At 64.9% G+C, this 16,651-nt stretch overlaps 2 protein-coding genes across 3 annotated transcripts; one reads left to right on the plus strand and one right to left on the minus strand.

The window, feature by feature from the left end:
* Positions 1 to 1,802: 1,802 nt before the first annotated feature.
* Positions 1,803 to 8,046, plus strand: LOC127022475 (cytoplasmic phosphatidylinositol transfer protein 1-like). 2 transcript variants are annotated; one of them, XM_050906090.1, is made up of 9 exons: positions 1,803 to 1,923; positions 3,171 to 3,319; positions 5,049 to 5,137; positions 5,331 to 5,338; positions 5,611 to 5,682; positions 5,791 to 5,886; positions 5,989 to 6,144; positions 6,233 to 6,296; positions 7,270 to 8,046. In XM_050906090.1, the coding sequence occupies exons 1-9, from the start codon at positions 1,876 to 1,878 to the stop codon at positions 7,533 to 7,535; spliced, it is 948 nt and encodes a 315-aa protein (XP_050762047.1). In that variant the 5' UTR covers positions 1,803 to 1,875; the 3' UTR covers positions 7,536 to 8,046. The 2 variants fall into 2 exon arrangements, with proteins under 2 accessions (XP_050762047.1, XP_050762048.1); XM_050906091.1 differs by having other exon boundaries at positions 6,764 to 7,332.
* A 168-nt stretch (positions 8,047 to 8,214) lies between these two features.
* MSS51 (MSS51 mitochondrial translational activator) lies at positions 8,215 to 11,297 on the minus strand. The gene is given in 7 exon segments (XM_050906080.1): positions 8,215 to 8,692; positions 8,765 to 8,858; positions 9,374 to 9,937; positions 10,158 to 10,282; positions 10,519 to 10,674; positions 11,006 to 11,276; positions 11,279 to 11,297. Coding segments are annotated over 7 exon segments (1,506 nt in total). The 3' UTR covers positions 8,215 to 8,415.
* Positions 11,298 to 16,651: the final 5,354 nt, after the last annotated feature.

The raw sequence follows: 16,651 nt of genomic DNA on the forward strand, positions 1-16,651 counted from the left end.
GTGGAGCTGGTGCCGGTACCAGTGCCGGTGCTAGTGCGGTGCCGCTGTCGGTGCAGTGCGGTGCAGGGGTGGTGCAGGTGCCGGTGCAATCCGGTGCGGTGCCGGTGCGGTGCAATGCCGATGCCGGTGCCGGTGCGGTGCCGGTGCCGGTGCCGGTGCATTCCTCCCCCTAGGGGTCGGTGTGCCGCGGCGCGGGAGGCGGTGCGGGAGGCGGCGCGGTCCTGCGCACGGCCCGGGGCGGCCGGGGCACGGCGGCGGCGGCGGCGGCGGGGAGCGGGCACCGCCGCGGGCCCGGGTGAGTGCGGCCGGGGCGGCGGGAGCCCCGGCCCCGCGGGGATGCGGCGGAGCGGACCGGGCGGCGGGGGCCGGGCGGGCGGGAGGGGAGCGGTGGGGAGGGGGCGGCGGAGCCCGGGCCGAGGGGAGCGGTGCCGGTGCTGCCGGTCCCGGCCCCGCGGTCCCCCGAGCCCGCGGGCCGCCCGGGCATCGCCTGCTTGTGCCGGCAGCACGGCCGGTCGGAGCCCCCGGGCAGCCCCGGAGCCCACCCCCGCCCCGGACGGGACGTTCCCCCCCCCCCGGGGCAGCCCCGGACCTCCCGGGCCGGTCTGAGCTCCCCCGGTGCCAGGATGGGGCAGGGGACACGGTGTCCCTCGGGTGCCCTGTGCTCCCGTGGGTCCCTGGGGTGTCCCCTCCCTCACTGCGCCCTGCCGCACGCTGGGGCTGCCTCTGTCCCCCAGCCCGGGGCAGCGGGGTCCCAGGGCTGGGTGAGGAGTCCCCCGGGGGGGCTTACGGCTTCCCGCAACCCGGCACCAGCACCCAGCCCTCTTCCCTGTCAGCAGAGTGCCCCTGTGTCCCCCAGGGATGCCCCTGTGTCCTCCTGTGCCCCCAGGGACAACCCTGTGCCCCCCAGTGCCTCTGTGGCCCCAGGGATGATCCTGTGTCCCCAGTTGGACAAGCTGCCCCCAAGACAAACCCCTCTGTGAGCCCTCATCTGCCCCCTCCAAGGCCTGATCCCCCATTCAGGGTGACTGCCTGGGGGGGCTCACATCCCCTCCCTGCCCCATGGGGCTGGGGGCCATGGCCAGGAGCCCCCTGAGCTGCTCCATTACCCACCTTGAGCATCCCCAGCCCCGGCTGAAGCAAGGGCCAGGGGGGCAAGTGGGGCAGCCTGGCAGTGCCGCTGGCTGGGATGGGTGCTGGGAGACAGCCCCAGGGTGGGTGCTGGCTGGGATGGGTGCTGGGGGGCAGCCCTGGGGTGGAGGCTCCAGCCTCTGCCCAGGGAAGGGATGTCCCAGAGCAGGGACATGACCTGGGTGCTCCCCGGGAGCAGCCCTCCGGGGCAGGCCAGAACACGGGTGCCCAGAGGTGGGTCCCCGCAGGCATCAGCAGGTCTGATCCCCTCCCGGCATCCCTGCAACCCTCTCGCTGCGCTGGCCACCGCGGTCGGGTGTGGATATAGTACCCCGAAGGGATGGCACCCTGTTCTGGGGGGACACGTGCTCCAAGGCAGCTGCCTAGGGGAGTGGGTGTCTCTCTGGCAGGGAAGGGGTTAACGCCAGGGGAGTTTCGGGGTGCCAGGGTGTCCCCAGCCAGGTACACCCAGGCTGCTTCTCGCACCGGTGACCTCATGCCACTGCCATGGCAACGGCTCATGAAGTCACCGGTGCCGAGAGCGGGGCGGCCACCTCGAGCGTGGGGTGATGGGATGGGAGAATGGGAGGCTGCCGAGCGCCGTCCCCCCGCTCTCACTGCACCCCCCGGGTCCCCCCAGAATGAGCTGTGCCCCCGCCAGTGCCAGCGCCTCCGCCTGACCCCCGCCCTGCCTGCCCTGCCTGCCCTGCCTGCCCTGCCTGCCCTGCCTGCCCTGCCCGCGCCACCATGCTCATCAAGGAGTACCGCATCTGCATGCCGCTCACCACCGAGGAGGTGAGTGGGGGGCGGCGGGGGGCCGGGGCTGCCTGTGCCCCTGGGGCCGGGCAGGAAAGGGAGGTGTCAGTTGAGAAGAGGGGTGCAGAGGTGGGGGGAGCCCCAAGACCCTGGCCATGGGTGCCAGGGACAGCTTGGCTGCAGGGACCCACCGATGGAGGGGGCTGTGGGTAGGGGTCCCATAGCCATAGCAGTGGGGTGCCAGGGGATCGGGTCCCTGCCTGGAGAGGGCTGGGGGACACGGTGGCCCCCTTTGCCGTCCCCTTGTGGCACGGCTCGTGGCAGGGACCATCTGCCTTGGCTGAGCCACCAAGGTGTGCTTTGGCCACGGCTGTTGGGCTCGAGATGCTCCGTGCGAGTGCTGAGCCGTGTTTTGGGGTGCAGGCAGGGGAGACGTCCCATCCCTGGGCACAGTGACCTTGGGGCACGGAGCCCGATGGCAGCACCGGGGTCGAAGCGCACCGGGGCTTTGGGTGCCCGTGGCACCGCAGCGCTGGGGGCGGCTGCTCTGATGGGGAGCACAGGCTCAATCCCTGCTCCGGCAGGGACCCTGAATCCCCATCAGCAAACCGCGGCGATAGCCGGCGGCATCCCCGGCCAAAGGTCACTCGTGAGCGCCTGGTGCCGACGGGGCCGTTTCAGGGAGCGGGGAGCCGCGGCGGCAGTGCCCGCGCCGGGCAGCACGAGCCCTCCCCGGGCACCGGTTTTGTGTTTGCACCTGGGGAAGGTTTTCAATGAGGCGGAGAGGGGCGATAAGATCACGCTGGCGGTTAGGGTGATGGATGGGATCTTCAGCAGAACAATAAAACACTTATTGCGCGGCTGCATCATCAAATACACACACACATATATATATCTCCATATACATATCTCTCGCTCTATATATACATATAGTTTTCCCTGGTTCCCAGGTAGCTTGCTGAGCAGAAAGCTTCCAGGCACTCTGCAAGGCACTCGGACACCGGGGAAGAGCAGGGAGGGCAGGATCCGGCCCTCGCCCGGGTGCTGGAGCAGCCCAGGGGCAGGGGGGTTGAAACAGGGTGCCCCGGGAGACCCCTGCCCGCTGCACAGCTCGGGGTCTGTCACCCCTTTGCTCTGTGCCTCAGTTTCCCCGCTCAGTGGTGCAGCTGGAAACCCGTTAGCCCGGCAAAGAGGAGCCCATGCCAGCACTGTGCCGGCAGCCGGCTCAGCCGGGAGGGTGCCGGGGCAGGGGATGGCAGCGCTGAGGGCGGGCGCTGTGGTTGCAGTACCGCGTGGGGCAGCTCTACACCATCAGCAAGCACAGTCACCAGGAGAGCGAGAAGGGCGAGGGCGTGGAGGTGGTGAAGAACGAGCCCCACGAGGACCCCGTCCACGGCACCGGCCAGTTCACCGAGAAGCGCGTCCACCTCTCCAGGTGAGGCTGCGGCTCCGGCAAGGGGTGCTGGGTGGGGAGGGGGTCCCGGCACCCTGGCTCCGTGGGGCAACACTGCGGTGGGGGGCATGGGCAGGCATCAGGGTGGCCCCATCCCTCCCTCCAGAATTCCCGGGGAACATCCTTTCTGGGTCCTTGACACCCTGCAGTGTGGCTGCACCCGTCTCCCAGGGGTGCATCCATCTTCAGGGGCTGCCCCTGTCTCCCAGGGGTGCACCCAAGTCCTGGAGTGCACCCATCTTTGGGGGCTGCACCCAACTTTGAGGGCTGCCCTTATCTCTCAGGGTGTACCCATCTCCTGAGGTGCACTTATCTTGGGGGGCTGCACCCATCTCCTGGGGTGCACCCATCTCCCAGGCATGCACCCATCTTCAGGGGCTGCACCCGTCTCCCAGGGTGAACTCATCACCCAGGGTGCGCCCATCTTCAGGGGCTACCTCCCAGGGTGCACCCATCTTCCTAGGGGTGCACCCCTCTCTGGGGGCCGCACCCATCTCCTGAGGTGCACCCATCTTCAGGGCATGCACCCACCTTGCAGGAGTGCACCCCCCTCCGGGGCTGCACCCCTCTCCCGGTGGGCACCCATCTCCGGCTACCGGTGGGTGCCTCGGCTGCGGCGCGGGGCTCGGCGGGGATGCCCAGGCTGCTGCTCAGCCCGTCCCTGGGGGTGTCCCCATGTCCCCGCGCGCAGCCCCGGGTGCCCGTTGGGCAGCTGCTGGCACCCAGCACTGCTGTCCCCGTGTCCCCGCCGCCGGCTGCGGCATGGGCATCGGCTGCTCCCCTGCCGGGGAGTCGCTGGCGTGAGACGGGCTATTTTTAGCCGCGGCGCTCACGATTCCCCTCTCGGGGATGGTATTTATAACGCCTGCAAATTAATCAAAACCCACCTCCTGGCTCCCCTGGGGGCCTGATCCTGCCCTGGGAGCGTGGGCAGCCACGGGGTGCTGGGCAGGGTGGGTAGGGGTGCCTGGGGGCAGTGGGGGCACCCTGGGGTCCTCGCCCTGGGGAGGTGGAGAGGGTCCTGGGGAAGGGGTCCAGCAAGGGGGTGGGGGTCTCTGGGGAGGGGTGGGGGTCCTGGGGAGAGGATTGGGGCACTGGGGTAGAGGTGAGGGTTCTGGGGAGGTGGCACGGGTCCCTGGGGGGGGGGTCCTGGGGTGCAGGTGATGGTCCTGGGGTGCAGATGAGGGTCCTGGGGAGGTGGCGGGGGGTGCTGGGATGGAGGTGAGGGTCCTGGGGAGTTGGCAGGAGCTCCTGGGATGCAGATGATGGTCCTGGGGAGGTGGCAGGGGTCCCTGGGGGGGGTGCTGGGGTGCAGATGAGGGTCCTGGGGAGGTGGCAGGGGTCCCTGGGGGGGGTGCTGGGGTGCAGATGAGGGTCCTGGGGAGGTGGCAGGGGTCCCTGGCAGAGTCCCTGGGGTGGAGGTGAGGGCCCTGAGGAGGTGGCAGGCATCCCTGGGGGGTGATGGGTGCAGGTGAGGGGCCCTGGGGGGATTCTGGGATAGAGGTGAGGGTGCATGGCAGGGTGCTGGGGTGGAGGTGAGGGTCCTGGGGAGCAGGTGGGGTCCCTGGGGAGGGGATGGGGGTCCCAGAGCCGGGGCCGTGCCATGCGGGGCTGTGTTCGGCAGAGCAGGGCCGGGTGGCACTGGGCAGGGCTGTGCCCGCCGGCCGTATCCTGCCCTGAGCCGACCCCCCAACGCCACGGTCCCCTGCAGCAAACTGCCGAGCTGGGCGCGGGCGGTGACCCCCCGCATCTTCTACATCACAGAGAAGGCCTGGAACTACTACCCCTACACCATCACCGGTGAGCCCGGGGCAGGGGACGGGGATGGGCGCCTGGGCACCGCCGGGCACCCTGTCCCTCTCCGGCAGCGGCAGTAGGGTGCTGGGAGAGCCCGGCCATGGCTGCTGCCCCGGTCTCACCACTCCCTCTCTCCCCCGTGATGCCACCCGGCGATGCCACCCCACGATGCTGACGTGCCATGGTGTCCCTGCAGAGTACACGGTAAGGAGGTGGCATGGGGGGACCTGGCACGGCTGGGGAGGGGGCACTGGGGTGGGTGTCCCCCAGGGGTGGGTGTCCCTTGGGGTCAGCATCTTTGGGGCTGGGCATCCCTCGGGGATGGGCATCCCTCGGGGATGGGCGTCCTCGGGGATGGGCGTCCTTGGGGATGGGCGTCCTTGGGGATGGGTGTCCTTCGGGGGTGAGCATCCTTGGGAGCGGGTGTCCCTTGGGACGGGCATCCCTCGGACCCAGCTGACAGCCACTCCCTGCAGTGCTCCTTCCTGCCCAAGTTCTCCATCTACATCGAGACCAAGTACGAGGACAACTGCGGGGACAGCGAGAACGTGAGTCGGCGCCGCAGCTGAGACCTGGCAAACTCATCGCGGGGACACACACACACACACGCGCGCGCGCGTGTGCCTGGTGCATCTCACCCTCCCTCCCCTCCCCAGATCTTCCGCAGCGATAAAATCCTGGGCGACCACGAGGTCTCCTTCCTGGACATCGCCTTCGACGAGATCCCCGAGCGTTACTACCGCAGCCTGGAGGTAGCACGGGTGGGGACGGGGGGAGCTCCCCGGGGTCACCCTCTTGTCCCCATCCCTGAGGCGGGGGGGGGGGGGGGCTCACGGCCCCACTCTGTCCCCCAGGACCCCCGTTTCTTCAGCTCAGCCAAGACGGGCCGGGGGCCGCTGCGGGAGGGCTGGCGCCAGCACACCAAGCCCATCATGTGCTCCTACAAGCTGGTGAGCGTCAAGTTCGAGGTGTGGGGGCTGCAGACGCGGGTGGAGCAGTTTGTGCACAAGGTGAGGGGGGGCCGAGGTCGGGGGGGGGGGGTGGGAGGACATTGGGGGGGGACAGTGACAGGGTGCTGACCCCCGCCGTGCCTCGCAGGTGATCCGGGACATCCTGCTGATCGGGCACCGGCAGGCTTTCGCTTGGGTGGACGAGTGGTGCGGTGAGTCCGTGGGGCCGCCCCGGCGTTGCCGGTGAGGGGGGGACACGGTCCCCGGGGGTGGCCCCGGACCCGCAGGGTGGGAGGGGGCTGTGGGTTTAACCGCCGATGCCACTAACCCCACGGGCAGCTCCCGCTCTTCCTCCGGCTCCTCTGCAACCTGCTGCCTGCACTGCCTGCTCTGCTCCGCTCCCCCTGCCCTCACGCCTGCCTGCACCCCCGCACGCTGCCCGCTCCCGCGCACGCCTGGGGAAGGCTTGGCTGAAGCGGGGGACAGGGAGAGGAGCCCCAGCATCCCTGCCTGTGCTGCCTGCACCCCCGGTCTGGCAGGGAGACACGCTGCAGGCGGCTGCCGCATACGGACACGAGGACGGGAGCCCCGGGTTTGGTGATGGCCGGCAGCGCGTGCTGGCAGCGGGTGCCGGCAGCGGGCAGGGGGCCGTCCCGGTGAGCGACTCTCTGCCTTCCAGACATGTCCCTGGAAGAGGTCCGGGCCTTCGAGACTCAGATGCAAGTGGCCACAAACCAAAAGCTGGGGAGCCAGCACCCCTAACCCCTGTCGCGCGGGCAGCCCTGCCGCACGCTGCCTGCAGGGGACGGAGAGCCCAGACCCCGCCACGCTGCCTGCAGGCGGGTGCAGGCAGGGGGGCTTGTGCACGGTCCACGCCGAGCCCCCCGCACCCCGTGGCGGAGGGTCCCCCCCCGCCCGGCTGTCGTTCCCGCGCGTCCCCTGCCTGCGCTGCCTGCGCTGTCTGTCCGTCCCTTCCCCGCTGCTGGCTGGGCTGGTACCGGAGCAGGGGGCTGGCTGCACTGCCCAGCATCCCCCTCCCTGCCCGTCCCCCTGTCCCCAGCCCCTGTCCCCTTCCCGGCACCCAGCTCGATGGGGAGCCGGTGCACGGGGCGCAGGCTGCCCCGGGATGATGGGGTGCAGGATGCGGCCGTGCCGAGCGGCCCCAAGCCTGGCTGTGCTCGGCAGGGATGACAATGGAGGAGGTGCGGCGCTACGAGCGGGAGACGCAGGAGGCCACCAACGAGCTCATCGGCCTGGTGGCACCCACCATCTCGGTCAGCGAGGTGGGGCAGCCCACGACCACGCACTCGGCCCCCGCCAGCACCCCCTCCACCCCCCTCAGCGACGAGGCCCCCGATTTCCTTGCTCCCCCCAAGACTCGCCCGCGCAAGAAGTCAGCGCCAGAGACCCTGACGCTGCCCACACTGCGGGAACGCGCTGGCGCCGAGTGATGCCGGCAGTGCCGTGCCGTGCCACCTCCCTGGCCGGACCGTGCCAGCCCCGCCGCCCACCACGGCCCCTCCGACAGGCGCTGACCCTGGGGAGGGACCCACTGTTGGGGCGCAGGGAACTCCAGGGGGGTACTGGCCTCCCCAAGCCATTGCGGGTGCCCACGTGGGACGTTGCCACCGTGGCTGTGCCGGACCCGCTGGCTGCGCAGGGAGGGGATGCCAGGCCAGCGTGGGTCCCCGGCAGTGTCTGGCGATGCTGCAGGGGCCGGTTTGCTCAGCGCCGCCCACCCTGGTTTCCTCAGGAGCTGCCGAAGCTGCCGAGCAGTGGGGCTGTGGCAGCCGGTGCCCGTGTGCCGCGGCCGGGCTGGGCGCCGGTGCCGGGCTGAGCAGCTGCGGGGCTTGGCGAGCGATGCTGGAGCATCACCCTGGAGGGTAGGCACCGGCACAGGGGCACAGCGCGTGTGACAGTGACAGTGACAGCCGGGTGCTGGGCTGGGGCTCCCCGTGGGAGCCCGGGGGCCGCACGGCCCCGTGCACGGCAGGTCCCGCAGTCGGGGTCCCCTTTGCCGTCTCTCCAGAGGCTGTGGCCGCCCGAGGCGGGTTGGGGCAGGCTCAGCCCTCCATTTTCTTTGGGAAAACAAAGGCCTTTTTGGAAATAAAGCTCGAGACACGGCTGCCGGCTGCCGGTGGTGGTTTATTTGGCACTATAGAGGGGTGCCATGCCTGTGCCGGGGTGCTGCGTCCCCTGGGACTGGATGTGTGCGGCGAAGGATGGCTGGATCGCCGATTCCAGGACGGGGAGACGGGGTCGTGTGGCGGGGCAGCGAGGGGCTGGGGGTCGGGCGGGCAGGGCAGGCAGGACGGCGCTGACTGCACAGGCTCAGCCCAGCCCTGGGGTGATGCCCCCAGCCGCACCGGCAGCACTGGGCTCCCCTCCCTGCCAGCCATCACCGTCTTCCAGCTCCTCGGCACCCGGCACAGCCGATGTCGCCGGCCCCAGGAGGGCGATGTAGTAGGAGCTGCAGTAGACAGGCGCCTTGTTGGGGCTGGAGTAGACCTGCTCGGGCCGGAGCGAGGCAAAGGGGTTGGCGGCATAGCTCATGATGTGCGTCTCAAGCTCCACCAGGATCTGCAGGGAGGACTTCAGCTCCTGCTCGCTGCCGAAAGAGGACAGGCCCCGTTACCGGCTGGCTGTGCCGGCACGCCGGGGGCAGCGGAGCTGTGCTCACCTGTAGACGGTGAAGAGGACGGGCAGGCGGTAGTCCCGCAGCAGCAGCAGGGTGGGCAGCCAGCCCGCCAGCAGGTCCGGGCAGGCATGGAAACCTGCGGGGACACGGCAGTGAGGGTCCCACCTCCCTCCCATCCCACCCTGGCCCCAGGGGAAAGCTGGCCCTAACAGCACCCGCTCCGTGCCGGAGACCTCCAGGGTGCGCGGTGACGCTGGCAATAGGGTTTGGCAGCAAGGTAGGTCCCATCTCCCCACCCGCATGGGGAGCACCCCTGGCTCTGGGTCCTGGGCTGAGCCACCGCACCGAGACCTGAAGGCAGGGACCCCTTTGGGTGCTGCTGGCACCCGCTGACGGGCAGGTGGGTGACACAGGCAGGGCGCTGAGCGCCTGGGGAGGGACGAGGCAGCCAAGCCCCACGGGGTCACCCTGGCTGCTCCGGCTGCCCATTGCAGCTTGGTGGAAAGCCCTGGGCATGTCCCAAGCCACCAGCAGGCTCAGCCCCAGGTGCTGCCAGGGTGCTCAGGGTCTGCCCTGCACCCTGTCGGGGACATCCCTCTCCAGGCAGCGGGGTGGCGAGGGTCCGGGCCCCTCCGCGGTGCAGGCACTCACCCGGGTGAAAGCCCACCACCAGGTCGGGGCGGGCAGCCAGCTTGGTCTCCACATGGCTTTCCCAGAAGTCGTGGTAGAGCCCCTTGTAGCTGCTGAGATAGACCCTTCCCCGGGGCGCCGGCGTGGCCAGGGGTGGTCTCATGATGGGTCCATCGACCACGTCCACCCCCACCATCACCACCTCCATGCCCCGGTGTCCCGGGAACATCCGCGTCAGCTCGTCGTAGTCTGTCAGCCGGCTGTTGAGGGTCTCGACGTGGGACGCCCCCACCACATGCACGGTGAGGGCCTTGGCGAGGGGGTCGATGCCGAAAAGCCGCAGCCCCAAGCCGATGGTGAGCGGCCGCGAGTGGAAGTCGGTGACCAGCCGCCGGACGGATTCACGCAGCTCCCCGTCCTCCGGCCGGGGCTTCCCGGCATTAGCCCACAGGAGGGTCATGTACCGCCCGGCCAGGATGGCACCCAGCTTCTCCTCCAGCCGCTCCTGCATGGAAAACCAGTCCTCCCAGCCCTCCACATCCCGGGCGGGTTTTGTCCAGGTCTCCGTGGGGAAGGGGATGTCTCCTGGGGAGGTAAGGAGAAGCGTTGGAGGTCGCAGTGGTGGCCCCACAGCCCAGGCTGCCTGTCCCACCCGAGCTGCGGGGGTGCTGGACCCAGCCATGGGTGCTGGAGCCAGGAGGAGGGACCCCACATCCCTCCACGGGACCTGTGCAGCCTGGAGGGGGGGGTGTCAGGCAGGCTAGGGGTGGGACACCCAGGGTGGGAGCAGCGTCCCCTGTCCCACCTGTGAAGACGAGCCACTCCACCAGCCGATCCAGGGCCACCAGCTTCAGCTTCTTGCAGAACTTCTTGTGCAGCGGCCAGTTGGCACGCTGGCACGCCATGCCGCAGTAGTACACGTTCTGGCACCTGGGGAGAGAGGCAGCGTGCCCAGCCGCGGGGGACGGGGGGGGCCCAGGATCCAGCCTGCCAAGCCTGGCTCCCTGCCACCCCCCCTCAGGGCTGCGTCGCTGTTTTGGGGGTGCTCTGTGGCTGGAGGTGGGGCGTCGGGGCCAGACACCCCCAGCTTCACCCCGGCTACCGGATTGGAAACGAGGGGACAGATCCAGCCCCATGCCATCAGACCACCTCCTCCCCTCCCATACCTCTTGCATCGCCGGAGGCTTTTGGGGTCGGGGAGGGCATCGGGGAGCTTCTTACACTCGGCGCAAAACTTGAAGGTGTCCTCCATCTTCTGGAACATGTCGAAGTAAGTCCGGATGCCGAAATCGCTGCCGCTCTTCCTCCCATCCATGGCAGACCTGCAGACGTGCCGGGGGGAGGTGAGCAGGATCCAGCCCGTGCTGCTTTGCCGTCATGGCGGGGCTGACGTCCGCCCTCCAAGGCTGCCAGGATTTTTAGCTCCAGCCAAGAGTATCCTGGCCTGGGCTGGGTGGGGATGGGGAGCCGGAGAATGGGCTGGTGGAGGGGTGCACCCAGGAGCCCCGTCAGAGCACCCCGCATGCAGGCTGAGCCGGGAGAGTGGGATGAGCCGGGGAGATGCTCCAGCTGCAGGGGGACACATGGGATGCTCTGGCTGGGGCAGGGGGGGGAAACATGCACCCGTGGCAGCACCCATGGGTGCTCACTCACTTGTAGTCCTCGTAGCTCTTCATGTTGAGCTTCTGGAGGATGACGTGGGACAGTCCCGGCACGTTGCGGTCCATGGCCTGGAAGCCCAGCGAGTCCACGTCGGGTGCCCTCGCTGCTGGCTCCTCCGTGGGCTTCTTGGGGTGGCCGGTTTTGGGGGCAGCGCCTGTGTTTCGCTGGGCCATGGCAGCTGCGAGAGAGAGGGGTGCAGGCGAGGGGGCCGGTTCGTGGGCCCGCGGGTGCTGCCGGGGTCCCCCACGCCGCCCACCGCCCCGCGCCGCCTCCCGCCCGCCATCCCGCTGCTCGTCCCCGGCCGCGCCGGCGGGGAGGACGGAGGAGCCGGGTGATGCCGGGCGGCCCCGGCACACGTCCCGCTGCCAGCGAGGGAGGGCTGGGCTCAAATGTCAGCCCCGAGAAGATAGCGGTGGAGAAGAGCGGCTGCGGCCCCTCCAGCAGGAATTGGATAGCGGAGCTATTCTGGTCATCCCCTCCCAGGGAACGGGCCAACCCGCTCCGGGGGTCCGGCACCCGCCCCGAAAGCTGCCGGTGGTGGCACTGGGGTCCCTCAAAACCCCTTCTGCCCTGGAGCTGCCCCCGCACTGCACCCCTGGGGGCAGCTGGGGTGGCTGCCCAAGCCCCTGGGACCTCTCCCCTGTGTCCCCTGTGTCCCCATGGGGCCTGCCAGCCCGCTGCCACGGGACCCCCTACCCTAGCCCAACACGCGGGGACCCACTTCTCCCTCAGGGCCCTCAGTGGGGTGTGAGTGAGCGGCTGGGTGGGCACCACAGCCGCTGCTAGGAGGGGCTGGGAGCCAGGAGTGGGGCTGGGGCAGCAGCAGCTGGGCTCCCCAGGGGCACCCCAGGCTGTTGGGAGGACATGGTGCTCCCTGCAGCACCCCCCCCTACAGCTGATACGGGTGAGGTTGGGGGGACCCCCGCCCCACGGGGCACCCCACAGGGGCCTGCTAAGGGCTGCCCACACCCATCATGGCGGCGGCAGCAGCTTCACGGACACGCCCCCCGACACGTGGTACAGAGCTGGGATCTCGCGAGGCTTGAGGGCGGCGCGGGAGCAGCCGCGTCGCCGTGGTTACGCGACGCAGGCCCTCTCACCCTCAGGCAGGTAGGTCCGCGGGTTCGCGCCCCGCCGCCGCCCCGCGCCCCCGGCCGCCTCCTGGGGCCGGTGCGGTGAGGGGCTGCAGGCCGTACCCCGAGGCGTGAGGGGCCCCCGGGCCCGTCGGTCACGGCAGCAGGCAGCGCTGAGGGGGCTGCCAGCCTCTGGGCAAACGCCGGTACCCCATGCCCTGGGCTGGGGTAGCTGGAGCTGGGGGAGCGTGAGGCTGCGGGGTGTCCTCGGCCCAGCCATGTCTCCAGAGGGATTGCATGCCCGCCGGGGCAGAGGCTCCGCAGACAAACCTGTGGTGTGGGATGGAGCCACGTCCCCTGGGCGCGTGTGGGAGCCGCGTGGGGATGGGCTGGCAGCCGCAGGCCTTGGGCCCCACAGGCTCTCGTTTAAGTGAAACAAGAAGCAGAAGAGAGCCCAGGGCTGTAGCCTGCGCTGGGGAGAGCCCTGCCGAGAGCAGCCCGTCACACTGAGCCCTTCCCATGTGCACGGAGGAGCTGAGAGCTGCAGCTGGGTTAAATTTACAGAGCCGGATAATTTTTGCATTACATTTCTCCCTGTCCTCCCCTTGCTCCTCATGAGAGATTCGTCACTGACAAAGCCCTGTGCTTTCAATGGTGTTTTGACAGCCAAGCCCTGAATAATGCTAGCAAACACGGCTGCTGTGTCCTGCAGACGTTTCTGGGAGAGGAATAGAGCAGTTTCATGTTTCTTTCCTCATTCTTTTTCCTGCAGAGCCATGGAGGTCCCTGCGGGGCTGTCTGACAGAAAGGAGTCCTCTGCCTTGCCCGCTGCCGCAGCTCTTCCCAGCGAGTCACAACCGACACCAGCAACACCAGTACAGATCACAGTACTAAAGGCGCAGGACCTGGTAAAGTTCTTCTGAAAATGTCTCTACTGGTTTAATAAATGAGGCCAGAGCGATTCTGCGTGCTGTGATCCCATTCGAGGCCAGGTGTGAGGTGATAAGGCTATAGGAAGGAGCGGTGAGAATATCGGAGATTCAGCGATGCCACGCTGTGGCTTCCTCCTCCCTGCCGAGGGCTTGTTTGCACGGAGTAAAGGCTTCTGATTCACGTAGATTGGGGAACACACCTCCTCAGCAGCAGTCCAGAGATGCTGTGTTGAAATGTATCTCTCCACCTAACTGTATGTAAATGGCAGCTTTTTTAAGCAAAACACAGTGAAAATGTGTATCAGTGAGACAAATACCTCTAAAAAGATCTCACCTTGCATATAAAGTCAGATTTTCATCCCAGATACAGCTGTTTAAATTGTATTTAAACCAATAGGGTGGCTCTAGTTTTAAAAAGGCAGTGGCTCCAGTGCAGTTACAGGGCAAGATTATGAGCTGGTTCTGATCAAACCATGACTACCGTGATTTCCATGTGCTGCGTGATACACCCAGCTGTCCTTAAAGTCTTCTAGAGGAACTGGCATTTAGGAGGGAATGCGGAGGAGAAGCTCAGCCACTGCTGCAAGCAGAAAAATGCAAATCCCTGCTTCTGCTCTAGCAGCAGACAAAAAAAACAAACCAAAAGCTCCTGCCTGGGGTTTTTTTGAGGTTTTTACAGTGTAGTATTTGAGTACCTCTCACACGGATAGATTCAGCAAACAGCATCTTAGGTGAGAAGTAGAAGGTAAGAGGAAGGAAAACACTGCTGAAAATAATAGACCGGTGGACTGATTGCATCCGGAATGTTGCTTTGCGGTTCTGATTGCTCCATCTTCGAAAAGGCTATGGCAAAAGGAGGGAGGGTTACAAAAGTGCAATAATAGGAACAACAACATGAAAAAAATTCCAGCTATAAGAAGTGTGGAATCTGCTTAATTAGAGCTAATGCAGAGAAGGATGAGAGAGGAGTCTAGGATAATTAATGGTACAGAGAAAGGTTAATTGGATTCTTCTGTTTAGCTGTTCATAGAATACATGCTCAAGGAGACAGTCAGAAGGACTGAAAATTAAAACCAAGTGACTGAAATCTCTTTTTGTGCAAGAGCCAATATGGAACTAATTACCCCAGCGACTTGGAGAGAGGGAGCTGAGGGAGAGGCCCGTGGAGGTTAGGCATCCCTGTGGCTCAGGACTCAAGACAAGCTGGGTTTGGGTACAACGGTCCTCGTGTTCAGGGCGGCAGCCGCCCTTCCCTGCACAGAGGAGTAAACCGTGTTTCTCCTATAGGGAGGCTCTTCGGTAACTGCCTGTCTCAGCACTTCTTGCACTGCTGTGGAGGTGCCCGGTGCTGCCCGCTTGGCCGGGGCTGCCTGGGCACGCGGATCCCCGCTGCGATGTGCTGTGCTCTCACCATCCCTGTTTACCCGTGTTTAAGCCCCTCTGCGGCGATATTTTAAAATTCGAATCTCCTCATCTCTGCTTAAAACAAGTCGTGTGAAGGTGGTGTTAACAACAAATTGCAGAGCTCCCCAAACAGCTTGCTGGGGCCCTTCTTTGATTTCAGGGTATTCTGCAGCCACGCGATATACACAAGTGTCCTGTGAGCTCAGCCGTGTAGCTCAGGAGCTACTTAGGAGACGACAAAAGTCTCAAGCTTCCTGGAAGCATAAAAATATCAATGGGGTATTTTTGGATTTGGATTTTAGATGTGTCTTTCATCGCCTTTCCTGGGGTGAAGCCTGGACCTCTCCATCTCCCCTGCCCTTCCAGCAGCAGGTCTTGATAATCCTTGGGGCATCACAGCATGGTGGAGCAGGAAATTTCCCTCCTAAAGACAGGGAAGGGTGAGGTCTCAGCCCAGCCAAGCTCTGCTCTTCTTCCCCATTCCTGTAGCGGAACAGCCAAAGATCCCCACCAGTGAACCCTGTCCTGGGCGCTGAACTGAGCTGCCTGCCAGGGGCAACTTTGATCCTGGGCCTGTTGCTGCAGAGCCAACTGCTTAATGTGCTGTTTGTTTGACAGAAAACTATCAAAAGCGACGTGTCAGTTACTTTGGTGCGTGTGGAGTACAACGGAGCGATCTTGGGAGACTCCTCCAAGACTGATGTCTTGCCAAACGGGACAGCAAACTATAATTTCGTGACCAGCTTTGAGTGCAGCCCCGATGGGCCCAACTCCTTGGATGACATTGCGCAAAACCCTGTGCTCTGTAAGTACCTGCCGCTGAATCTCCCTCCTTGGAGGTGGGTGCTGTCAGCTGCTCCGCTCTGCCTGCCTGCCGCAGGAGTCACTCGTTCAAGAATAGCACTTCAGCAGCAGCGGTGGGAGGGTCTCAGCGCTTCTGTTCCCGTCTCTGCCAGCTGGAAGAATCCCCTTTCATGTTGGCCTGTGCTCCTTGGCTTCGCTGTTCTTGTCAGCCTTGGGAGATGAAGTAGGAGCGTGTGCCAGAGCTGACACAGACCCTTTGCAGCCCCTGAACTGCTGGTCTGAAGCTGTCTGAGAAACTCTGCCAGCTCTTCTCTTTTTATCTCTCTAGTCACAGTGATAGAAGTGTTGCAAAGGGAGAAGAGACAGAAGGAGAAGACCGTGCCCCTTGGCCAAGCTGTGGTGGACCTTCTACCTCTGCTGCAAGGTACAACATTAACTTCCACAGCCCTTGTAACCACGTCTTACTCCCTGGCACTTTTTGGTCTTTGCTTATGCACCCCTGACTATAACTTACCTCCTTTTGACAAAATGCACTTCATATAGAATCTGTAGAAAGCTGGGTCTGGGGGAAGAGGGGGTGACATCGGTAGCTCAGTGTTAGGAGTTAGGTCATGATTTGTCTACAGAGGGTCTCACTTTATGCTGTTCTCATTCCTGTTTCTTCCCAGGACAGTGTTCATTTAAGGTCTCGGCTCCTTTGTATGCAGTGCCTACCTCTCCATTAGAGAGCCTTCACCCGGAGGCCAAGGTATGTGGAATTTGGAACTGTTCCTTCGCTCATTCGGCCCTCTGCTGCTTTTTAATGGGAAGGCGAGCATGACTCAGCCACCTAGCTCATCACGGATATATTACGGCCCTGTACGTTACAAGCTTGGAGGCCTTTCCTACTCCCATTGACGTCTGTCCCTAGTTGCCTATGATAGGTGAGGTTGTGCTAGGAAATGTTAACGTGTGCAGCTATCAAATTGCTCTGGAAAAAATATTCAAGATGGAAAGCATAGTGCTGAAAAACCAGAAAAAGACAAAGGCAGGATTACCTGCCCAACTTCATTAGTCTTCCTTTCTGTGGATAAAATCTCTCAGAGTCCGTTATTGTACAAGCTCTGACTGCCTTTCCTGCAAGGTCCTTATTCATTCAGCCGGTTGAAAGGTACGCAGTGAATAAAGCAAGGAATGAAGTATGAGACTGGGAAAATGTGTCTCCTGAGTCTGCCTGCAGTTAGCACTGCGAGTGAATTGGAGGGGCGAATATTGCATTCACTTTTCTGTGTTTAAGAGGCGTTACATAGTAAGCAAGGCAGGGGGGCACTCATTAGCGAGGAGAGATAATAAATGCTGACCAGCTGGTTTTTCGTTGCACACCATCCATCCAGGGTTGGGACAGGTAATTAAAGACTGCACACAGCGCGTGGAGATGGGGCAGA

Source organism: Gymnogyps californianus, chromosome 15 (genome assembly GCF_018139145.2).
Source record: "Gymnogyps californianus isolate 813 chromosome 15, ASM1813914v2, whole genome shotgun sequence".
Lineage (NCBI taxonomy): Eukaryota > Metazoa > Chordata > Aves > Accipitriformes > Cathartidae > Gymnogyps > Gymnogyps californianus.

Bases quoted from the DNA above. Each gene is read 5' to 3' on its own strand.
- LOC127022475 (XM_050906090.1), top strand. From the start codon at position 1,876: ATGCTCATCAAGGAGTACCGCATCTGCATGCCGCTCACCACCGAGGAG. The intron at 5,683-5,790 runs GTGAGTCGGCGC...TCCCCTCCCCAG, and splicing joins ACTGCGGGGACAGCGAGAAC to ATCTTCCGCAGCGATAAAAT. The intron at 6,297-7,269 runs GTGAGTCCGTGG...TGTGCTCGGCAG, and splicing joins TTGGGTGGACGAGTGGTGCG to GGATGACAATGGAGGAGGTG.